At 38.2% G+C, this 24,264-nt stretch overlaps 1 protein-coding gene across 1 annotated transcript in view; it reads right to left on the reverse strand.

The window, feature by feature from the left end:
* The window catches only part of Amfr (autocrine motility factor receptor), a 39,052-nt gene extending 21,544 nt beyond the window's left edge, over positions 1–17,508 (reverse strand). The window contains exons 1-6 of the mRNA XM_003472091.4: positions 17,129–17,508; positions 10,666–10,758; positions 6,510–6,674; positions 5,012–5,164; positions 1,381–1,421; positions 1,084–1,216 (exon numbers count right to left, since the gene is read on the reverse strand). Coding sequence (XP_003472139.1) covers positions 1,084–1,216; positions 1,381–1,421; positions 5,012–5,164; positions 6,510–6,674; positions 10,666–10,758; positions 17,129–17,383 — 840 coding nt within the window. The 5' untranslated portion in view covers positions 17,384–17,508. The remainder of the gene's footprint in view (positions 1–1,083; positions 1,217–1,380; positions 1,422–5,011; positions 5,165–6,509; positions 6,675–10,665; positions 10,759–17,128) is intronic.
* Positions 17,509–24,264: the final 6,756 nt, after the last annotated feature.

Consider the following 24,264-nt stretch of genomic DNA (forward strand, 5'->3'; position numbering starts at 1 on the left):
ATTCTAGCACATGGGAAGTGAGGCAGAAGAACTGCAAGTTTAAGTCCCACCTGAGCAAATTATTGAAATCATGTCTTAAAACAAAAAATAAAGCCTGGCATGCATGAGGCCCTGGGTCCAACACTCAATACCACAAAAATAACTGAATAAACAAATAAAACTATACATCTAAAGTAGGATCTCAGTTTATGAATGTATGTATTTAAACATATAAAGAATCAGATAAATACACAAAACATTAACAGCTATCTGTGGCTATTTGTTTTTTTCTTTTTAAGGGAAAGAGGAATCTTTTTAAACAAAAGAATTATATACTTTTGTTTTTCTAAAATATGTTTTCAAAGTTATTTTCAAACAGTAGACTTGGAAATGTTATATCTATCCTAAAAATCTTTAAACACTAATTGACATGCTCATGATGTAAATTAATTGCCCATCAATTATGCAGATTTTCATCATTAGACTGATGAAGCAACGAACCAGATTTACATAATTCCTGACACAGAAGATCAACGTAGCAGGAATTAAGAATAAAGACTTTGTTTTTTGGGGCTGGGGATTTAGCTCAGCGGCATAAGTGCCTGCCTTGCAAGCAGGCAGTCGTGAGTTCGATCCCTGGTACCGATAAAAATGAAAAAGACAAAAAAAAAAAAAAAAGACTTTGTTTTTTTAATTAAAAAGGTGAAAAACTTATGAATCCATGAAGTAGCAAACCACCACAGGAATTCCCATTACCATCTACAAAGTAAATGCTGTATGTCAGAAGCTACAGAAAGTATACAGGGAGAGGCACCGCTTTAATTTTATGCTAAAAATATTATCTATTGACTTCATTAACAGACTTTACCAAGTCTCATAGGCCAGCAACTACCTCTGGAGGTGGGCACGAGGTTCCCACCTGTAGAAGATCTACAACACTGCTATATACACCAGCAAAAAAGGATGCACGACCACATTCCCTTTTATAACCTTTTAAGTGGCTCATTCACATGATTCCAAATGTTTCCTTTTTAAAATGCAAACCAAGGTTCCTGGTTCTGAAAGTCTTAGTTCTGCATCAGCGCTCTTTCTGAGGAAACTTACCAACATGTGAATGTGGTGCATGAGATCTAGGGACAATAGAGTGAGTTCCATGACAAAATCAGTGTAATAGACATAGGTTCCCTTTCCTTCCCAAGTCCCTTCATGGTTTAGGTCCCATAGGTGAATTACATATCTGCAACAAGAAGCAGAAAAAAAACATGTCAATTTACTGCTGTGACTGAATTTAGTTTAATTATGTTATAGTTTAGTATATTTGTATATATTTTATAACTGTTATACCTTGATGTTAACTGAATGAGTAGATCTCAATCATTTCTCTCCCAAATTTCTACTTACCGTAAAATCACATGAGCTGTCCTCACTGTCACAAGAAGAGACTGTAAAAGACAAATTGAATTGCTCCATTCAATTAAAAAGTAGGTTGTTCAAGTTTACCTGCTATTTATTTGTCCATTTTCTATGGAATACTTTCATAATGTTAGAAACTCAACTTTTATTAGGCCTCTTCCTGTTAGTTAACAGAAAACAATCAAATTACACTCATCCATCTCTTGGGAATGTTTTATATAATCTTGAGGGTAGCAAGTTGTTTGACCATCATCTCTATTTGATACAGCAGTTAGGCATCATAACTGATTGCCTAATGCCTACTTGGTGACATTATAGCTCAAAATATAGTTTAGGTACTACTGTCCTAGATAGGCATACTTACTCTCTCCCAAATGCTCTGTGTACTCCCTAAGTCTGCTAGAAAAAGAGAAAATAAAGGGGAAAAAAAATAAGGCTCTCATGGAATTTTTATTGTAGAAACTGATATTAAGAATAAGTACTCCATGGCAAGGATATAGCTCAGCAGCACAGCACCTGCCTGGCAAGTGCTAGTTCCTGGGTTCAAAAAAAACAAAACAGAACAAGTAATCTATAGCATAGATTAGAATATCAATCAGAATATCAAATCTATAGCATAATAAAAGACCTTAGAATAAATAGTAATGAGGTGAAATAAATATATTTGTATTACAGTATGACCCAATAGCCTTAACTTACATGTGTTTATTTTTAGGTGTACGTTTTTCTTTTATGTTTTATTTTTTTATTTTTTTGTATGGAGGATGGAACTTATGATTTCATGTTTGCCAGCGCTGAGCTAAATCCTCTGCCCTGGTATTCCTTTTTCATTGTTGTTATGGTTAATACATTGTGTCAACTTGAGAAGTTTAGAAATTTAAGAGAGTCATCAGAGAGCCAGGATCCTTAATTTGTAGATATCCTCAGCCTGGGCAAGAGTAGGGCACAGAGGTAGTGTGAGTGCTTACACTGCCCTGGGGGTTGGTGGGTAGCCTGCTTACAAGATACGGGAGGAGAAATGGCTTGTTCTCTCCCCTTTTGCTCTGGCTGCTTTTGCTGGCTGCTGCCTTTAAGTTTGCCCCAGTGCCATGCCACCCTGCCTTAGAGCCAGCTGATTATGGACTGAAACTTCCACAAACAGTAAGCTAAGCAAACCTTTCTTTCCTTCATTTCGGGTGTCAGTTATTTTGTCCCAGTAAGGAGAGAAAAGTAACCAAGACAAATGTATAACTTAGTGTTAACAGAAAATTAAATTTACAAAAGCAAACATCAGCTGGACACAGTGTCACATGCCTGTAATCCCAGCAATCCAGAAGTCTGAGGCAGAAGGATAAATTAAAGCTTAGGCAATTTAGCAATTTAGGGAAACCCTGTCCCATATATATGTACATATATACATATACCTAGGGATGTAGCTCAGGGCAAAGGTCCTGGGTTTAATTCCTAGTACCCCCCCCCAAAAAAAGCAAACATGAGTACCATTCAAATAGTGCTTTTAATAAAATGTATCTAAATGAGACTAATTAACGTAAGTCAATATAAAAAAATTTAAACAGATCTTTTTCAAGAGGAAATATAATTGTGTACCTTTCACATACATAAGTATCCAACCAGGTTTACAAATGTCTTTATTAAGTACTTAAATGTTCTTTTCCTATTTTTATTCATATTACTATATTATATTCTAAAACAAACATGATTAAGCAAAAATAAATTTTAACCTTGCTGTAATAAAATTCTAACGAGTAATTCACACCTAACTCACTTTCATTACTTTGCTTATTTTAATATTAATGAGCTTCAGTATATTTAATACAGTGGTCCCCTCTTATCCACTGGAAATATGTTTCAAGACTCTCTAATGGATAATATACACAAAGCTCCGAATTCTATGTATACTGTGCACTCTATAGTACTATCATGAATCTGCCCATGTGTTTATGCTTGGTACCTTCTTTGCACAAAGATGCTTATGCATTGGAATCATTACGTAAAGTAAGGGTTACTTGCACACAAGGACTGCAATATGGTGACAGTTGATCTAACAAATGAGATGGCCAGTAAGCGACCAATGTATGAGTAGTATACACAGTGTGGAGACTCTGAAAAAAGAGATAATTCATGTTTCAGGCAGCATTTCATCATGCTACTTAAAATGGTGCACAATTTAAAATGTATCGATTATGAGGTTAGTGATGTAAACCCAGTAACTGATCACAGGAAGCTGAAGGTTTAATCTCCCACACCAAAAAAACAAAGCAAAACATTTATGAATTATCTATTTCTGGAATTTTCCACTCAATATGTTTAGACAGCAGTTAGCCACAGATAACTAAAACCACAGAAAGTGAAACCATGAGTAAGGAGAAACATTCCACTTTATAAAATAGCAATTATAGATAAGACTGCTTGTTCTTGGCCTAAGGAAAAAGCAAATACGCTATATGAATATAAGAACATACAAAAAATTGAGATTTATACTAAACAAAAAAATGCTTATATTTTGGAAGGCTTCAAAAAATAAATTTTTTACATTTAAAAATATTCACAGAGGGACAAGCATTTATTCCAGTTGCTCAGGAGGTTGAAGCAGGAGGCCACATTGGGCAACTTAGCAAGACTGTCTCAAAATAAAAAATAACAGGCCAGGCATGGTGGCAAACGCCTATAATCCCAGCACTTAGGAGGCTAAAGCAGGAGGATCACTGCAAATTCAAGACTAGCCTGGGCTACAACAACATGAGCTCAACAAAGCCAACATGAACTGCACAGTGAAACCCTAAGAAAGATAAATAAAATAAAATAAAGGATCAGAGATACAGCTCAGTGGTAGAGTGCCCCTGGGTTCAAGCCTTAATATGGTAATCAATCAATCAATCAATAGTTTTAAAAACTCATGGAGAGCTAGAGGTGTAGCTCAGTGATATAGCCCTTGCCCAGCATGCACAAGGCCCTGAGGCTGATCCCCAGCACAAAGAAGGAAGGGAGGAAGAAAGGAAGGAAGGGTTGCAGGGGAGGGAGAGAGGGAAGAAAAAGGAAAGGGAAGGAGAAAGAAAGGAAGAAAAAAATTATTTTTCCTTCAAACATGACTATGATTTATACATTATTCTGGAAATTTTTTATTTAAAATAAACAACTAGGTATTAATTGTTAAATAACTGCACATTTGGTTAACAACCACCATCAACCCATTGTTTATAACATTTTCAAAGGGATACTCTTCTGAATACTTTGGATTCAAAGGACATGGACTGTGTCATCTGACACTCTAGAATCTCAAGCATCAAAAAAATATTCAGTTCATCCCTATACCTCAGGGTCCCCAGAATGAATAGGAATGATCAATGAGTCACTCCATGTGAACTATCTATAACAATACCTGGCATATAATAAGAACTATATAACTTGGGGAGAAATAATTTTTACAGATTGTGGCATGGATTACATGAAATAATACACAACCATTTAGCAAAAATTCTTACCATGAAAAAGGAACTCAATAAATGCTTATTAAAATCAATGACCACATATCCATCCATCATTTCACAGTTGAAAATAATCTAGCTCCTTGAAAATATACAGAAATATAATCACAACAAGGCTGTGACCAGCATCCTACCTCTGCAGCCATGAAAGCCAAAGTGTGCATTCCATGAGTGTAGCCAGTGACACAGCAGACAACCGCTAATCCACAGCAGGAAAGCAACATAGCAATCAGCAGAGACAGGACACGGCCATGGCTGCTCATTGGTGTGGTAGGAGAAAAGGAAAGCTGAAAGGAACAAAGCAGAAAGGTAATTTACTCTTCTTCATGGCCTCAGTAAACTGCCTAAGAAGCTCAAAGTCAGGCTTAGCATCCCCTGCTTGAGGGGGTCTGTCCCAACTTCAAAAAATCATCTTATTACCTATGGTCAAAATTCTCCGATACCTAAATATGAATAGAACTGCTGATATTTATAGATCTTTATCATTTAATTTACCAAATACAATGAAATACATTGTATTTTTGTCTCATATTCTCAAGGATCCTCCTGTCATGGGGGAATATAAACCTCTAGAAGCAATTTTCCAAAAATACATCATTCTCTCTACCAACATTCAACAGGATTCAGTAGTGTCATAGTCCAGTGTGCTTCTTTCTCAATCTTACTATAATCTCCTTCCTCAACATTCGCCTAGATGGTCTTCCTCCTCCGTTAGGGCTAGGACAAACTGAAATGTATTCAAGCGCAGATTTACCACTATAAAAATGTTATGCTAACATTATGCAAGGAAAAGCAGCAGTTTAAAAAGGAGGCCTGGAGCTGTGACACCTAAAGCAGTAAGTATAGATTACAAACCAGTTTGGGAAGTTAGAAGCTCCTACGTGAGAAAAGAGATGAGAGTAGAATTATAAAGAAATAAAGGCTTTAAGAATGTAATTAACTTACAGAGAAGTGCCAAGGCCACCTGGTCCGTGAGGAGTGGGTAAAAGAGAGAGGCACAGAGGCCCTGGAATGGGTTTAACTGAGAGGCAAAACTGCAGGCACATGTTTACCTGGGCCCTACAAGACTGGTGCAGGAGCATTAATAAGGGAGAGCTCACCTGCACAGCTCTGACCTGAAGTCAGAAGCAGATCTTGTACCCAGACAGGAAAGGATTCACTTCTCCTGAAACCAGGGAAGTTGAGAGAGCTAATTCAGTCCTGGCCTAGAGGAAAAATAATATAATCTAATCAGAAAGAAAAGCTCCAAGAATTGGGATAGTAAAGTGAAAAGAGGGGACTAGAACAAAAAAATAGCCACAAGAGATCAGATTTTATTTAGTGTATATATCAAGATTTCCTTGCACTGTGACCAGAACAGTTTATGCAAGTGAATTGAGTAAAAGTGGGCTGTAACTCAACACACTCAAGGCTACACAGGAGTAGAAAGGAAACAACCTCCAAGAGGAACACGGATTCTGCATCCCTGGGCTGCTGCAGACGTTTCTCAAGAAAGCAGCAGTGGAAGCAGCAGTGACCTGGAAGTCTTTCCCTTCAGCCTACCAGAACATGCATGCTATAGCTCATTTAGATTACACGATTGAAATCTGGCAAATGTGTGACTGTGTACACACAGCCTGGCTAAAAACTCACATATTCAAACCGGTCCTTGCAGAGCTGAACCATCAGATGCAGAAAAACAAGTCCAGCAAACCAGAGACACCACATAACCACCTCTTCCACGGTCTGGACATTCAGCACACCAAAAATGAAAATGAACTTATAGAAAATAAAATTCCAAAACTTGTCTTTCAGGTGCTGAAAAAAAAAATAAATAAATAAAGATGAGTACCATCGCACCTAACCCATTTTAAGAGAAGTTAATGTAACAAGTATGCTTTTTTTTCTTTTTTTGGTACCAGGGATCAAACTCATGACCTCACAATTGCCAGGCAAGCACTTTTGCTGCTGAGCTAGATCCATGGCCAAGAAGTGTGCTTTTAAGGAAGAAATATTTTGCACTTTACTTTCCAATATGTGTTCACCAGAAAACAGAAGATAACAGCATACATGGTGGCTCACACCTGTAATCCTAGTACTCAGGAGGCAGGGGCAGGAGGATCACCAGGAGTTCAAGGCCAGCCCGGGCTACAGTGAGCTCAAGGTCAGCCTGAACTACCCAGTGAAACCTGTCTCCAAAAAAAGGAAAAAACAAACAAACAAACAGAGAGAAAACAGAAGACAAAGAAAAAAAAAACTTGTATGAAAAATAAAAGTGAGACACCCAGCAACTAATTTGTAAACTTCAGATTGTAACCTTGAATCATTTCCGAGGTTTCAGTCAATAAAAGATGATGTTAACCTAATACTTTATATACTAAGAAATTAAAATATCTCATATTTTCTACTCACAGTAGAAAAGAATATGGGCTATCAGTAATACTTCTGCCCTCTAGAATTTTTTGGCAGGGAGGGAGGTCTTTTTTTCTTTTTGTCTTTTTCGGTACCAGGGATCGAACTCACGACTGCCTTGCTTGCAAGGAGGGCGCGTATGCCACTGAGCTAAATGCCCAGCCCCAAGGGAGGTCTTTTTGAGACAGGGTCTCGCTATGCGGTTCAGGCTGACCCTGGGCTCAACTTTGTAGCCCAGCCGGATCCTGATCTTGCAACGAAACTCCTGCCTCAGCCTTCCGAGTGCTGGGATTAAAGGAGTGTACCACCACATCCATTTGCCCTCTAGATTTTAAATAACAGAAAATTTAACTTTATTAAAAAATTCTTTAGAACAAAAAATAGTACATGATCATTTGCCAGCCCATAATCAATAAAGCACCATAAAAATACATACATACCTTAATATTTTTATGTGCTTTATCTTCTTCCAATGTATAAAACACATTAATTTTTTTTCTTGTTTGTTTTTGGCAGTACTGGGGATCGAACTCATGATCTTGTGCTTGCCAGGCAGGCACTTATGCCACTGAGCCAAATCCCCAGCCCCAAAATTAATTTTGAACAATGCTTCCTTTCACTTATGCATACTGTGAGTACCAATGTTAGTGAATATCCTCAGAGTAGAGTAGTATTCTTTGTGTTGCTTTGAGGTAATGGGTGGTGAACCCAGAGAATCCTGGGCTACATTCCCAGTTCTTTTTATTTACTTTACTCTGAGACAAGGTCTCACTAAATTGATTACATTAGCCCAAACTCGGAATCCTCCTGTCTCAGCTGTCTGAGTAGCTGGGATTACAGACATGTGCCAACAAGCCCGGCTAACATGCCATTTTAATGGGTACAGATGGACACAAACATTTTACTTCTCCAAAGTCCAGAAAGCATCGTAATGAGTATCTCTGTATCTCTTACTACCTCTTCAGCATTCCTGAATTAAAGATTAAAAATGCTTTTATGGTTTCTGATAGGTAGTAATAATCACTTCATTTCCAAAGAAGTTGTCCAAAGTATCTTCTTCACTGTACTCTTTTCTAAACTGAGGCTTCCAGTTTAAAAATCCTTACCACCTGAAAACACTAAGAAGGGGCTGAAGTCTAGTTCTACCGTATGTTAAGATGTACAATTATCCAGCCATCTATGGGGAGAAGGGTAAAGAAAATAAGAATTAAAGCATAACTTTTACTTATAATTTTGAACTGTAAATGTTTTACAAATTTAAAAAATAAAATTAAAACAGAAAAAAAGCAAAATTAAAAATAAATAACTGATCCTACATGTATAGCAAATTGGCAATATGACTACTTTAAAATAAGATTTAGAGAATTTATAAACACTGAACTGTGACTGTACAACTTGTAGACAAAGAACAAAATAAACAAAGAGAATCCCCTAATTCTGTCTACCAAAAAACAAAGACCCTCAGCAGTGGTGAGTACTTATAGCTAGTATAATGTTGGTTCCTGATTACCACTCCCCAATAGAATCTTTGGTGAATACGTTCCCAGACCTGAGACAAAAAAAGTATAGGATGAACCTAGGATGCTTTGTGCCCTGGTTTTGAATCTTGGTTCTGCCATCAAGATGCATTGTGACCTTGATATAATATAATATAAAGTGATATAATATAATATAATATAAAGTGAGGAAATCACTTTATATGACTGTTCTCTGGCTTCCCTATCTACAAAATGGGTCTTATAGTAATAGCATTTATTTCATAGAACTGTAGTAAGCTAATATGTAAAAAAATGTTCTTAAAAGAGTCATAATAGGCCATAAGTGCTTAAAACCAAAAATGTATTACTCTAAGCTTCTACATAACATTTTGATATTTGTCCCATTCTTGGTAGTCAAAGTCTTTCCCTCTAGCATTATTCTATTTCTTTGAACTTTATGCACCTACAGAGCAAACCCATATCAATTCTGTAAGTCAAAATAAGCCTACACATAATAGCATGAAAATATGTGTTTTATAGTGAAAAAACTGAAATAGTAAACAAATGTGCCCATTATGATTATACATATATACATTTATATCTCTTATAGAGATATAAATGAAACAATCTATGAATCAATCTATGAACCACTCCAAGGTTGTGTTTTCTGTTCATTTTAACCTATTATCTAACATTTTAGGAAAAACAAAGTATGTAAGGTCCACTGGTGCCAGTCAGTCTACCAGTAATTAGATGGCCTGCCTCTAGCCGAACCAATGTCTGACCTACAAATCAAAAAATGTAAAGAAAGAATATTTTCAATGAAGTAACAAATTTTTAAAAAGTATGCTCTACTAATTCAACTGGGAGACTGCCAGAACTGGTATTCTGGAGAAATTACTCAATATTGAGTATAGAAAAATTCAGGGAAAGCAAAATAGTCCTGCTCACAACAGTGTTCAAGGGCTCAAGTGCACAGCAACCACATTTCATTTTTAAAGTAGATTTCAACGGATTTTATAAAGGAGTTTTCAGCTGATAAAGGAATTATAGAATACTGCAGTTTGAAAACACAACAAAAACATTGTACTTCTAACGTAGTAGGTTCCTGTGTCTTATCACTGGGATGAGGTAAAGTAAAATATGGTTATGTGCTTAGGTCAGTTCTAAATTCTTTAAAACACACTATTTTACCCACTAAAATTCTTGGTGAACTATCAATCTGTAGGGTGTGTTTGTGCCATAATTCTTCATTGAAATCGTTCTCTGCTCTTACATACATTCTGAGTCATATTCAACCGTGTTGCTTGAAATCAGGGCAAATCACCTAACGTGACTTTCCCATGGTGGTGGGGCAGGGGGTAATCAGTAAATCCTTTAGGGGAAAAGACATATTCTTTTTTTTTTTTTTTTGGTCTTTTTCCTTTTTATCGGTACCGGGGATCGAACTCACGACTGCCTGCTCGCAAGGCAGGCGCTTATGCCGCTGAGCTAAACCCCCAGCCCCCAAAAGACATATTCTTAAGAGTAGTATTTATGATGAATCAAACTACAACAAATTAATGCTTCTTTATAAATATTACATTTTTAAAAATGATGGAGGAAATACCTATAAAGGACAATATTGGGACCACTTGGCGCTGAATATAGATTGTGGATAACACAGAAGTATTTTATCAATGCTAAATGTCCCAATTTTGATCACTACACTACAGTTACATAAAGGGCCATGATGTCCACTACTTACAAATGGATTAGAAAAAATTATGTATACACAAATAAAAAGTAAATATGAAAACAAACATGAGAAAACATTCACAGTTGGTGAATCTGAATCAATATTTATATTGTTGCATTCCTGGAAATTTTTTTGAAATTATACAAAATATAAAGTTTAAAAACAAATCTAATAGACTTACCTGTCTCTCACTTACTCGAAGAGGGCCAAACACAACACACTGGATAAGTTTGGCCACCAACATCAAAATACAGCAAGCAGTATTTACCAGAACCTGTATGCAAATCAAAGAAAATTTTCAGTTCCTCCTATTGAAAAATAAAAGCTGCTCTAAAAATTTCACACAAGGAATTCAGCCATAATTTCCAGTGACTGAGCCTTTCCAGGTCTCTACCACTCCAAGATAAGTACTATGTGAAGGGGCATGTACTATGGCAGAGGAGTGGGTGAGAAGAGGGGAGGAGAAGCGCAGCGAAACAGTTAACGCACAGTGCCTGGTTTGAATGTGCACCCTCCAGCAGGCCACCTTATCTTCTAGTCTTAACTGTAAATGTTGCACTGTATGTACAAAACTGTAAAGTACCTTATACACTGAAGATACTGTTATTTCTTACATTGATTTTTATAGTTTTAAGAAAACTTTGAAAAATGGAAGTAACCATGATCAGTAAAAGCACCCAAATATCCTGCCCTGCCAAATAGGAGGTACAGAAGGGTTTTGAGTCACAAAAATCACAAGACCATGGAGAATTAATAGCCAAAATACACACACACACACACACACACACACACACACACACACCAACATATATTGTCAAAGACAAAGGACAACCAAAAGATGACTTGTTTTCCATGCTTTGTGTCAGTAATGGTTCTGAGGCACCAGAGCAGAACAGGGTGGGTAAAACAGGAAGAAAAAAAAAACTAGTGAGAAGGTTAAGAAAGACTACCTTATAATATTGCAAAACCAAGGCTTTCTCCCATCCCTCATGAAGAAATGTTTTTTAAAAAATAATTAAGAAATGGATGTTACACCTACACAATAAATCTCAATGCTTATAAAATAGAAGAACAGACTGTCCCTGGCCAGAAGGTTAAGGAAATATATCATGTTGTTCATGTTTAAATGATTTTGTAAACTCTAAATGATCCAAAAAAAGTCAACAGAGCCTTAAGAAGGACATCAAAGAATTTTTTATTGCTGAGCATCAAGGCATATGCCTATAATCCAAGCACTTTGGTTAAGGCAGAAGGATTTCAAGTTCCAGACCAACCTGGACTACACAGCAAGACTCTGTCTCAAAAAACAAAAACAAAACCTGATTTTCATTGAAAGCAAATGAAAAGAGACACTAATTTAATTAAAATGAGACTTCAGCCTTTGATTCACTGTTTATAAAAAAAAGTGGCCATGTTCCTCTTCTCAAATCACACTGCCCTATACTTTTAAAAGTAAACAATTTCAGAAAGAAAGAGAAGAAAAGCGATAAAAAAAAAAAAAAGAAAGTCACTTAAGTAAGCAAACTCTCTAAGATCTCTCCAAGTTCTGTTTAATATCTCACACCATCCATCCCTTGGCACAATGAAAGTCCTGATTCATTACACAGAAACAGTAATAGGGCCTGGAAGCACAGAACTAAAAATATACATATGTACATGTGTGTGTATGTGTGTGTGTGTGTGTGTGTGTGTGTGTGTGTGTGTTGTGTGTGTGTTTCACTGTTGCTTGTTTTGTTTTTGTTTCTTTAGAGACACGGTCTTGTTTTGCACTTGAGGCTGCCCTTGTAGCCCAGGCTGGTCTTGACCTCCAAGCCATCCTTCTGCCTAAACTGCCCAAGTGCTGGGATTACAGGGATGGACCGCCACACCCAGAAGAATATAAATTTAAAGAGCTGAAATAAAAACAGTTTTGCTGAATAAATAAATAGTTTTTATAATTAAATCCTTTGAAGAATCAGGAAAAAACAAAGCTCAACTAGTTAACCAAAATATTCCATGCCCCTTATCGTGACTCTCTCTGTATCAGCTCTAGTCAAAGTAAGTTCCAGAGAACTAAGAATGCTTAATTTTAAGGTGATGAACTAGATACTACAATAGTCTTATTTTTATTGTGGTTTCCCAGTCAGCTGTAACCTTAGCCATGTTTATGAAGAGAATGCAAAATCATAACACTCATGCTACATCCTACAGCCAAGCAGGGTATTTAAGTCAACCAAAAATTCACCAGATTAATTACAACACAATACTGAAAAATAATTCTCCCTAATTTGCCTATAGGCATATGAGTTAAGAAAATAAATAAATGCAAACACATTTACCACTTGCTCAAGGGAAATGCTAGATTAGAAAAATAAGAGAGATCTGGGCCTTGAACCAAACGGCTTTTAGAATTTCCAGAATACACTAAGCTACTAATGGTTTACAGAAGCCCAGGCAGGCTACTAAGAAAATAATAAACAAAAAAATTAAATTTAAGGTTGTTTGGTCATTTTTCTACCCAAAACAACATCCTTGTAGTATCTTGGGTCTTAAAATAATAAAGTATCATTATTTCTCAATTAAGATGTTTTTAAATTTTATAAAATTAAAAAATAAGGTATAAACCAGGTGTGGTGGTGCACACCTGTAATCCCAGCACTCGGAACACTGTGGCAGGAGGATTGTTTCAAATTTGAGACCAGCCTGGGCTACAAAGTGAGCTCAAGGCCAGCCTGAACTGCACAGTGACACCTGTCTCAAAAAGACAAAAAAAAAAGTATAAGTTTCTTTGATTTACCCTGCAAAAATGGTTCAAGTTTCTCATCATCCATAGATTATCATTTCCTACTCTAATTTAAATACCAGATTTAAGAGTAAACTCAGTTAAGAAGGGAAAAGAGGCTTTAGAAAGTATAGGACACTAAAAAGGAGAAATTATATAAAAAGATAATGTTTGTTATCATTACATGAAAATAAAGTTACAAAGGACTGGAACAACTAAAAATTATTTTAAAATTATGAACAAAGTGGGGTTTTTTATAATGCCTTAATGATTATTCATAACTGTTCTATGTGCTCATTGAGAAATAATTTCACAAATATTATGTTTTTCCAATAAACACTAAGGAAATTTTTAACCTGTTGCAACTGCAAACACTGAAAGAAACACTTGTAGGTTCCTTCATTTAAAAGCAGGTCTCAAATCAGAACCCTCTAAGTATCCATGATACTCTTACAGAATAACACTTTTGCCTGGATTTAAATCCACAGACCTTTCTAGCACTGGTTCCCAGCACTGCAAACAGAAATTAATAGTGACTAAATCCACGGAACTGTAGGACAAACTTCACCTCCAATAATCCTACTGAGGCTCACTTCCAACAAGCCTGATCTGAATCACCACTTTACTCACTTAGGCAACAACAAAAAAGCTAACTTTAGGGGCCAAGGATGTAGTTCAGTGGCACAGCACCAGTCTAGCAAGCACAGGGGTTGTAAATTCAATTTCTGGTACAAAAAAAGGCTAACTTATTTTACCTGCTCTACAGAGCTAACCAATTTTTCCTGTAGGCAGAATCTAAAACAGGGCTATAAAGAGTTCACTGAAACACTTTATAATTCTAGAAAAGTGAAAAACAAATGTCCACCATGACAACGCCTGTGGAATTAAAGTATAAAACATGCATTCAGTGGACCCAAACGAGACCAGTAAAAAGCAAGTTAGCAGCTCTATATTGCTATCATTACATGGCACCTTCTAAATAATTGAAATATCAGAGTTACTTCAATTTAAGGATAAGAAAATTCAAGGTAATAAAAATAAAGCTAAATTTCAAATCACTGAAAAAAAAGATACACAAATGTGATTAATTATACTACACTCTGTATGAAAAAGAAATACATACATACATGTGTCTATAACAGGCAGATATGAATTGTGTCAAGAAATTAGAAAAATCTGAGTATTTCTTAGCCTCCCACTTAACACAAGTACTATTTCCAAGAACCTGGTGATGCCCACTTCTGACAGAGGGAAACAAGTGGCAGGAAAAGAGAGGAAGTTTTACTTTTCACTGCCACTTTCATACCTTTTGACTTTTTAACCATGAGCCTGTATCATTTATTTTTAAATTAATTTTTTAAGTTCAGAACCTACTTAGCTAACCTGACTAGTTTTGAAGTTTCTCATTATTTTTCTCGCCATATGAGAGGCAGATCACTAACAAACCAGAACTGGGTGGTACAAGCCACAAGTCAGCCAGAGCTCCACACTAAGAGAAATACATATTGGTCCAGCTTTTTACTCTTGTAGTGGACAACACTTGTACACATCCTCATTTTACCCTCTCAATCTCCCTTTTAAGTCAAAAGATCCCAAAGATTTTTTAGTTAACTGCCTAGAGTAGGGACAGCTCTACAGAAGTCAGGCCCTGTCCTTCTCCACACCATTCTGAGCTTGACACTCTTCTTTACCAGGAATACCCTGCCCTGCTTGGAATCCTTCCTATCTTCCAAGGCTAAAGCCACCTCCTCCCACCTTCTATGAGGCCCTTCCTAGGCAGAATTCTTTTATTCTTCCTTCAAATGTCACCATATTTTGTTTGTAAATCTATCATCACTTGTATTTTGTCTTACTTAAATATGAGTTACTCTGAGGTTACAGAGAGTTTTTCACAGCTATGTCCTCCAAAATGCCCAAAATAGCACCTTTGAAAGTTTTGAGTTGAGTATGTTCATTTAAAAACTCCTGAGATGCGCTCACTTATTCTACATTGTGCTCTACAAAGATAAGTTATAAAGATTCCACTATGTCTTTAAAAAAAAAAAAAAAGCAAGATTTGGAAACTAGCATGGGGATCAGTTTTTGTTTTGTCTTGCTTGGCCTTGGCAGGCAATGTTTTTGACAAAATCTTATCTGATACCTATGAGCAGGGTTCAAGGAGCATCCATTTTGACAAAGGCCCCACCACATGTTTACTCAGTAATGTTTTCTGCCAAGCCACTGGAGAAGGTTTCTGAGATTATAACTTCTATTTTGTTGAATAAAAGCACAAATTACATAATGGGTGAAGAAACTCATAGTGCACACATGGAGAGTCTGAGAAACCAAGGAAGGTCAAAACAAGTATGTGAAAAGTCAGAGCAAAGACAGATGAAAACTAGTATGGATCTCAACTTAGACATAAATGTAGTAACAGACAGAAAAAAATGATGAATCTGCCTGAGGCAAGACCTCTGGGAAAAGCAGACAAATTTCTTAAAAATTATAATCTTCACAGAAAAACCCAATAGGCTTTAGGTGATGTTTTATGGAGAAGTATTAACCTTGGAGTTTGAACATAGGTTTTATAAGAAGAAATTTCCAGGCAAAAAAATCATTACATACTAGTAATTATGTAAATGCAATAGTGGTTCCTTCTCAAAGACTTATCTGTATCTTAGACTTGAAACAAAAACCTGTTCATATCACTTTAAATGTTCACCTGTCAACTCACGTGCAAAAATAGATTTGAAATTAAACAAGAAGTGAGCTGAGTTTTCCCTCCCTTCTTTGGTACTGGTTCAGTTCCGTTTTACACAGGAGTAAAGAAACGAAAATTTCATCCTTCACTGCCTTCCAACTTTCATCAAAGGTATCAGGAGACTTAATCCACGGTCCACAGAGTTCACAAATCCCACTGCTTCCTGATGAACCGCAGTGGGAATAATTATAACAAATGAGTTGCATATCATCCTATAAGCTTGGAATATTAATCTCTCGGTCATTTACAGCCTACTCTCTACCCCAAGTGAGCACTTGCAGAAGGAGCAAGATCCAAGAAGTCACATCATAGTAAACTGAAGGGACATACTTAAAATCCTGAAACAACTTTTCTGATCACTGTGGTGTTTATGGAAGGGGCATTCAAGTTTAGGGTGAGAATAAAATGCTTTAGCTAAGATAATGCTCAACAGCCCAGCCAGAAAGGATCATTCTAACAAACTAAACTCGCATTTAGGCCATGTGAATATTGCTTTATCTTGAACAGGCAAACTAGAAACCTTATTTTTAAAAAGAACTGTTTAAGGAAGAAATCTTCACTTAAAACAACAAGCTACTTCTTGACTCCGAAGGTTCGGCTGTCTTCACACACCAAAGCATGAATCATTAGGTAAAAGCAGCATAAAAGAAACACTTTGGGTGCTATTTACTAAATTGCACCCAAAAAGAACAATTCACCACTAAGCGGCAAAAAAGGAAAAAACTAAGTTGTAGGACACTGTCCCTCTCGAACGAGAATGCCCAAATGTCTAAAACTCCCTCAAACTTAAACTCTGTCTCTCCACCGGAAACCCACTGGCGACATCCCCACGTCTAGACCGAGCAGGAAAAGCACTTCCACTTGCATCACACACTGGGGCGACGCACCCAGAGGATCCCCAGACACACACACACACACACCGCGACCCCGCTTCGCAATCCGCTGGGGTCCCGCGCAACCTCCAGCCAGCTCCTCGCTCCTGTCCCCCTCGGCCCCGGCCGGCCACGCGCCCGCGCCCCCGGCCTCCAGCCCCCGCGCCCTGCGCCTTCGCGCCTCGGGCCCCGGCGCCCCCAGAGTCCCTGCCACGCCCCCTGGGGTCCTGGGTGCCATGACGGCCCCGCCGCCCCCCGCGGCCTCGCTCACCCACACGAAGAGGCTGTCCGAGAGCAGGTACTGGGCCACGTCGCGGGCGCTGGGCCCCCCGGCGCCTGGGCGGGAGAGCGCGGGCACCTCGGGCTGCAGCGGGGCCGTTAGCGGCTCGGGCTCGCCGGGCCCGGCCTCGGGCTGGCTGAGGGCGCGGTAGGCGCTGATGATGGTGCCCAGCAGGGCCAGGCCGCTGAGGCCCGTGTAGGTGCGCAGGCTGGGCCAAGGGAAGCGCTCCAGGAAGAGCAGCGGCATGACGGCGGCGGCGGCCTCCGGGCCCCGTTCTCCACGCGCTGCGGCCACGGGCCAGCGGCGGCCTCGCGAACGGCGCCCACGGGCTCTGGCGTCGCCCTCGCTGCCGCCGCCGCCGCCGCCGTCTCCGCCGCCGCGCCGGGCCGGGCCGCTCCTGGTTGCTCGCGCCGCTCCCGCTGCTGCCCCTGCCGGCGCGGAAGAGCCTCGGCGGGCTCGGGGCGGGCCGCCACCAGCAGGACGCGGGCTGGACGGGCGCGGGGCGCGGCCTCCCTCCCCCGCCCCCAGCGGCCGCGTCCCGGGCCGCAGGCAGCCCAGCAGCGTGCTCGCTGACGCTGGGCGCGGGCTCTGGCCCGGCTCCCGCGGCCCCCTCGCCGCGCCAGCGCCTGTAACAGCCCTCCACCCACCTACTGCGAGACACCGCGGCGGCCTGGGTGTGCGAAGGGGGTCGCGGTGCTTAGGAAATGAGACACCGCTCCCCAAGGAACGTTTATCAATTCTTACATTTCTTTGCACTGGTAGCCTCGAGTAAAGTCTCGAAAAAATAACTTAATTTGGCTAGAAATAAAAATGTGTTTATTCCTACACAAGTAAAAAAGTAAATTTGTTTGCAGCTTCTTTGGAAAATTACATAAGTTCCTGAGAGGTAAATATGAGTGACCTCTTGGCCTAGCCATTACACTTTGTTACATGCCCAAGAAAAGTGAAACTATACATCCACGCAAAATTATACACAAACGTGGGTAGCGGAGTTACTCATGAGGAGCAAAGACCCTAATGTCCATCTAATGATGAGTGGATAAATGGAGACCGTTAGTCACGAAAATGGAAGCACTGATACATCCTACAGTCTGAGGTCCCTGGAAACGTGCCTGCGTCAGAGAAGCCAGACACAAGTCCAGCTATTATGTGATCCCATGATAAGAAACAGGCGCAAACACATGGAGAACACAGAAGGCAGGTAGAGGGGAGGATAAGAAGACCTGCGATGATAGTAGAATACTGTTTTCCTTTTGGAGTGATGAAACTGTTCTCTAATGGTTGCATGACTCTGAATATACTAAAAAATCTTTGAATTGTATGTTTTGAACAGTGAGTTACGTATCAGTATATGAATTGTATTTCAGAGCTGTTACTGAAAACAGAATCAAAAAACAAAGCTACCCTTTAAAAGATGTCATTTAGAAGTCTTATTCCTCGTTATATCTCCAACATCTGTCATATAGTGTCTGGCCCAGAGTACCGTATGTACCCCATAAATATTTGTTGAATCTTCCAAACTTTCTAAAGGAAAAACTAAATTACTAAATTACCTTTAAAGTCTTTTTTATGCCAGTATTATAACTGTAAAGGACAAGTTAGGAAACAACAACAAATTTATATTAAACGGAGTGTGGTGGTGCAGGGCTGTAATCCCAGTACTCAGGAGGCTGAGGCAGGAAGACTGTTGCAAGTTTGAGACCAGCCTGGGGCACAGAGTGAGATCAAGACGGCCTAAATTACATAGCGAAAGCATGTCTTTAAAAGACAAAAAAAAAAAAAAAAAAAAAGGAAGAAAGAAAGAACTGGGGTTTAGCTCAATGGTGTAAGTACCTGCTTGGCAAACGCCAAGTTGTGAGTTTAATCCCTGGCACTGAAAAAAGAAAAAAAGTCATAAAATTAGCAACCACGTTGGAATTTTTAGAAACATCTTGTTAAAGGGTCTTCAATGAAACCAGTTTAGCTTTACTGAAGAAAAAAAGAATTCTTATCTTTGCACATGTGTACTTTTTAAAAACAGTCCTTTGTGACTATTAGATTTCAATTCTCCTTTGGTTCTCTGCCCACAACTACTTGTTTAAAATACTGAATTTTTTTTTTGTCTTTTTCAATTTTATCGGTACCAGGGATCAAACTCACGACTGCCTGCTTGCAAAGCAGGTGCTTATGCCACTGAGCTAAATCCCCAGCCCCTAAAGTACTGAATTTTAAGCTCTATGGGATAAAATATTTACTGTGACATTGTTAAATTTCTATCATCTTGTTTTGAAAGCCTATATCGTTTTGGGTTATTTGTTATTGTTGTTTGTCTTTTGTTTTTCTTTTATGTGTTTTATTTTTAATTTGCCTTTTAAATAAAAAAATTATTTTGAAAAAAATAGTATTTTTCCAGGAAAGTGTTCTTTCACCTGTAAGGTGAAAAGTAGTCATCATACTAAATCATTGTAATTTTTAAAACACACTAATTTTGAATCCATATTGAGTCCAACTCACAATAGATTTTACACACTAGCTTTGTCCTGTCATCATAAGGGACTTCTGTTAATAGATTTGTGTTACCATATTATACTTTTATAATATTGAGCTTTCTGCAAATCCAACACATCGAACAAGTAGCTGAAAGTAACTCAGCTATATATAGCTTTTTAAGTTATTATTATTATTTAAAGATTTGTGATTGAATGTTTTATTTAAATAATTGGTAATTTTTCTACCAGCATTTCCCCTCATGTTCCACATCCCTCTCAAGGGTTAGTTTAGATGTGCTCCATTTTGCTCAGGCTGACCTTGAACTTCTGGGCTCAAGTGATCCTGTCTTGCCTCAGCCTCTCAAGTAACTGGGGCTTCACGCATGAGAGCACCAGTCTCAGTTGTTTTCTGCTTTTCTTTTGTAGACAGAAAAGGGGTGCAAGGACCAAATCAGCCTCCTAAAGTCTTTAACCAGTACTTTCAGTTCTTGGTAGCTGTATTCTCCTCTGTGAGGGTCAGGATAGGCAGGACACAGAAGGGATAAATATTTAAATGTGCCCAGAAAGCCAGGACTGTAGACATAGGGACCGCTGCTGTCAGCTGAGCCCACAGCCACAAATGTAGCAGAAAGGTAACAACCAGATTTTAAGAAGCTGATCCTGCTGGGACAAGACAATCAGTGCAGTCCATGATGAAAGTTGGGAGTCGCCACCTGCATTTCAGTGCGCCATTGATGCCGCCTTCTAAATTGGAGACTGAGGAGGCCCTCCAATGCCAATGACTGAACTTCCTTCCATCTTTGTGGGATTGGAACTCTGATTTTGTTTATTTATTTGAAGTGCTGGGGACTGACTCAGGGCCTCTTGTATGCTAAACAAGTCCTTCCCCGTTGAATTACATCATCATTTTTTAAATTTATTTTTTAAATTCTGAGACAGGGTCTCACTGCATTGCTCAGGCTGGCCTTGAAACTTCACCTTCCTGCCTCAGCCTCTCAAGTAGCTAGGACTGCAGGTGTCTACAACCACACAGGCCTTGGATTTACAGTATTTAAAGGAAGTATGTCATTTCACATAAAGCAGTGTGTGTGGAGTAAGACTCATGCCTAGATACACCATTGCTATTTTTTTAAGGATCTAAAGATGTTTGGTATTTATATGACTTCGATTTTTACCATCCAGTGAGGAAGACTGGGTAGTTTTGTTGTCTTACAATCTCAAAATCGTACTTGAACTTCACTGATCCAATAGCCTTAACTATATTCCCATGAAACTGTTTCACGCGCTAGACCACACTAAATCTAGCAGAGAGAGAAAATAACCAAGTCTTTAAATTTATAGGGGAAAAAATCAAGTTTTTATTTTTCTACTTATTTTTCATAGATCTTTGATGTCCTGTATAAATATACAAGCAGTAAATTTTTCAGACTTTTGCAGTAACTTTATCAAGTTTCATTCAACTTTGATCCCCTCCAAAGGCTCAAATGGCTAGTTTTATTACATACCCTCATAATCTCATATTATAAACTTTCTATTTAAGGTATTGAAATTAAATTATACAGTATTACATAAGCAGCAAGCATGATGTATGTTCACAGAATATCCAGGAAAATTTAAGAAAAAAAAAAAACTTAAAGGAGTGATCACTACAGAAGAAACAAAGTCCTCAATAATATGAACTACATGCAGTTAACAACCTACTTATAACTTTCAGTCTTTAGTTTCTTCAGACTCCTCCAACTGAATCTGCTAAAAAGATGCTGCTGAAGCACAATGAGAGCCCAGCATTGCTGTCCCTGACCACTGAGCTCTTGCTATGATGCTGTTATAGTTCGTATTTAGATGTTTTCCCAAAGCTTCATGCATGCGTACCAAAGGCGGGGCTTTAGGGAAGTGACTAGATCATGGGACCAAGTCCATCAGTGAGTTTATAGTTAAATGAGGTATTAGGAGGTAAAGCCTAGTGAGAGGAGGTGGCTCACTGGGGAATGGCTGCAAGGTCTATCTCCCTCCTCTCTTTTTTGATCTGTCCGGGGCTGCCAAAGCAAAACAAGAGCTGTTCTCCTCTGCCACATCCCTCTGCCATGCTGCCCTTCCTTGGAGCCAATGGACTATGAACTGAAGCCTCCACAAACTGAGCCAAAACAAACCTCCCTTCTTTAGAGATGTAGGTGTCAGGTATTGTGTCTCAGCAAAGAAGAAAGACAGATGCCAAGCTAGGTCTTATTCAGGGACACTCAGTCACTGATACAGAAACAGAACCATGCAAGATTTCTACTGACACACTAAGGTTAGCAAACCACCTCCCCCACAACCCACCATAGGAATACCTCAAACAAGCATTCAGTTTTAAGTACATTTTATTGAAATGACAAAAAAATAAAAAAGAACAGTGACTATTTTAATCAAACTCTTGCTTTACAAATATAAAAATATAACCAATTTATACATTTCCCATAAACAATACCAAAAAATTCTCGGAACCAATATATAAATGGTGCGTGTACATTATGATATGAACACAGTAACCCAGTTTATTTTCCTCCTATGTGGTGTGCTAGGGGTCAAATCCTGGTAAGCAAGCGCTTTCTCCACCGATGAGCTAAACCTGTTGCCAGATAAGTTTTTTAATAGGTTGATCTTTCCCTCAACAGACAGTACACCTAAACTGGCTTAATGTAGGTTTTAGATAGTTTTATTCAGAAAGTAGGCTTAATAAATATGAACTAATATTAAAATGCAATTTATGGCTCAAATCATATTACAGTAGTATCTTTCTTACCATATAAACAACAAAAGCTGTTTGAAATAAGTCCAGTTTAATCCAAACAATAAGTGATGGTTAAAAGAAGTTAAATATATATGGGAAAGTCAGAAACTACTAAGCCTTCTTTGGCAATATAACATAAAATTGCAACTCCTCTGAAGCAGTCTTACAGATCAGCACATACCATAAAAGTAGTAAAGAGGTAAAACATTTTGCAGAACTAAGTACACAGAAGCTGCTGCAGGGGTTTCACCTCACCTGAATGACCATGTACTTTAAAAAGTCATTAACATAAATACATTTTCACCCACTTTGCCAATATTATTTCACCTTTTAACATTACTTCATTATCTTTTATTTAAAAATCTGAAAGATGAAAACTATGGTGTCAAAATTTCAAATTAAATTTTCCTACTTAAACAGGTACATTTTAAATGAAAATAAATCTTAACTGCCATTAATAGTGTCAGTAAATAAAAGGTGATATAGTTTTATATACAGTCTTAACAAATTAATAAAACATAGAATTATAACACATATAAAACACTGTGGGTGAATACCAGGCAACATTTACTCAATTGAAACAGAATGAGCCTTAGAAGTATCAGAGATACAGCACTTTTGCTATATTAAAAACAAATGCACACCAAAGACAAAACATTACTTTTAGCATGTTAAGTCACATCAAAAAAAGCATACAAGTAAAAAATGTCACAAATGACGGAAGAAAATGGTGTATGTGTGTTTTTTGTGCATATATATAAATCTACAGTATTTACCACTGTTGATATACATTTTGCAACAGCTCAGATGCTATCATAATCTAAATTGTACAGCTTGGTTTATCACAAACACAGAAACATAGTTTAAACACTGGACTTAATATAATCTGCTACGTTTTTATATATTTATTTCTCACCTTCCACATGGTCTAGTTATTTTATCAGCATTTTGAGTTTCAGTGTGGTATTTAGCTTTAATTCACTGCATTTGTTTTGCCATGAATAACACCATTACAAAGTTAACTAAAATTATAGGCTATATACATAAAATATTCTCACATTCACTAGCTAAGCAAATGTTTCCTTCATTTTAACACAAACTTTTGTACCTTAAAAGCTTACAGCTTGCAACAGGGAGAACCATGAGTGTTAGATCATCTGCTTTCTGTTATGCAAATATGAGCAAAGTAATACTGAAAACAAGCACTCTACTTCAACACAATGTCCTACTTTATTGGAGTGCTCAAAACTGTGTTTGGTAACCTTAGTAATAATAGAATACTTTTAAAAGTTTTGAGAGCATGAAAGTCACACTATCTTATAAAAGGGATCACAGTTCTAGACTCCTATTAACAATTAGAAATTTTTTTTTAAAAATTTTAACATGGATAAACAATGTAAAGGCCTAGTATGAGTAGCAATATCAAGCTGACTACACTTCTAAAGAAAGTGTCAGAAACAGGTCACATAACAACTACCCTGGACCCTTGGAGGAGAGATGCTGAACAGATTAAGGGGCTCCTGCTCTGACAGGAGCTTCTGTGAGTGCTGCATGAGTCAACTGCAGGTTTTCCTGCAGAATCCCTAGAGCTGTGCTGCAGCATTTCCCTGGCTTCTCAGAAGAGAGCAAGAAGTGCAGATCCAGTAAGTGCTGCACCTTTAGTTTAACTGCCCTAATTAAAAAAGTCATTAAGAGACTAAAAGCGGGATAGTCACGTTTGTTAGCTGATCGTTCTGGTCTGCTGTTTGTTTTTGTTTTGTTTGTTGAGTCAGGGTCTCCCTATATAGTTTTTAAGCTGGTCTTGAACTCAGTGTGGGCTGGCCTTGAATTCATGGTGATCCTCCTGCCTCAGCCTCCCAGAGTGCTAGGATTACAGTTGTGCAGCACTG

This window comes from Cavia porcellus, unplaced genomic scaffold (assembly GCF_034190915.1).
Source record: "Cavia porcellus strain 051 isolate PalLab524CR breed Dunkin Hartley unplaced genomic scaffold, mCavPor4.1 scaffold_4, whole genome shotgun sequence".
Classification (NCBI taxonomy): domain Eukaryota; kingdom Metazoa; phylum Chordata; class Mammalia; order Rodentia; family Caviidae; genus Cavia; species Cavia porcellus.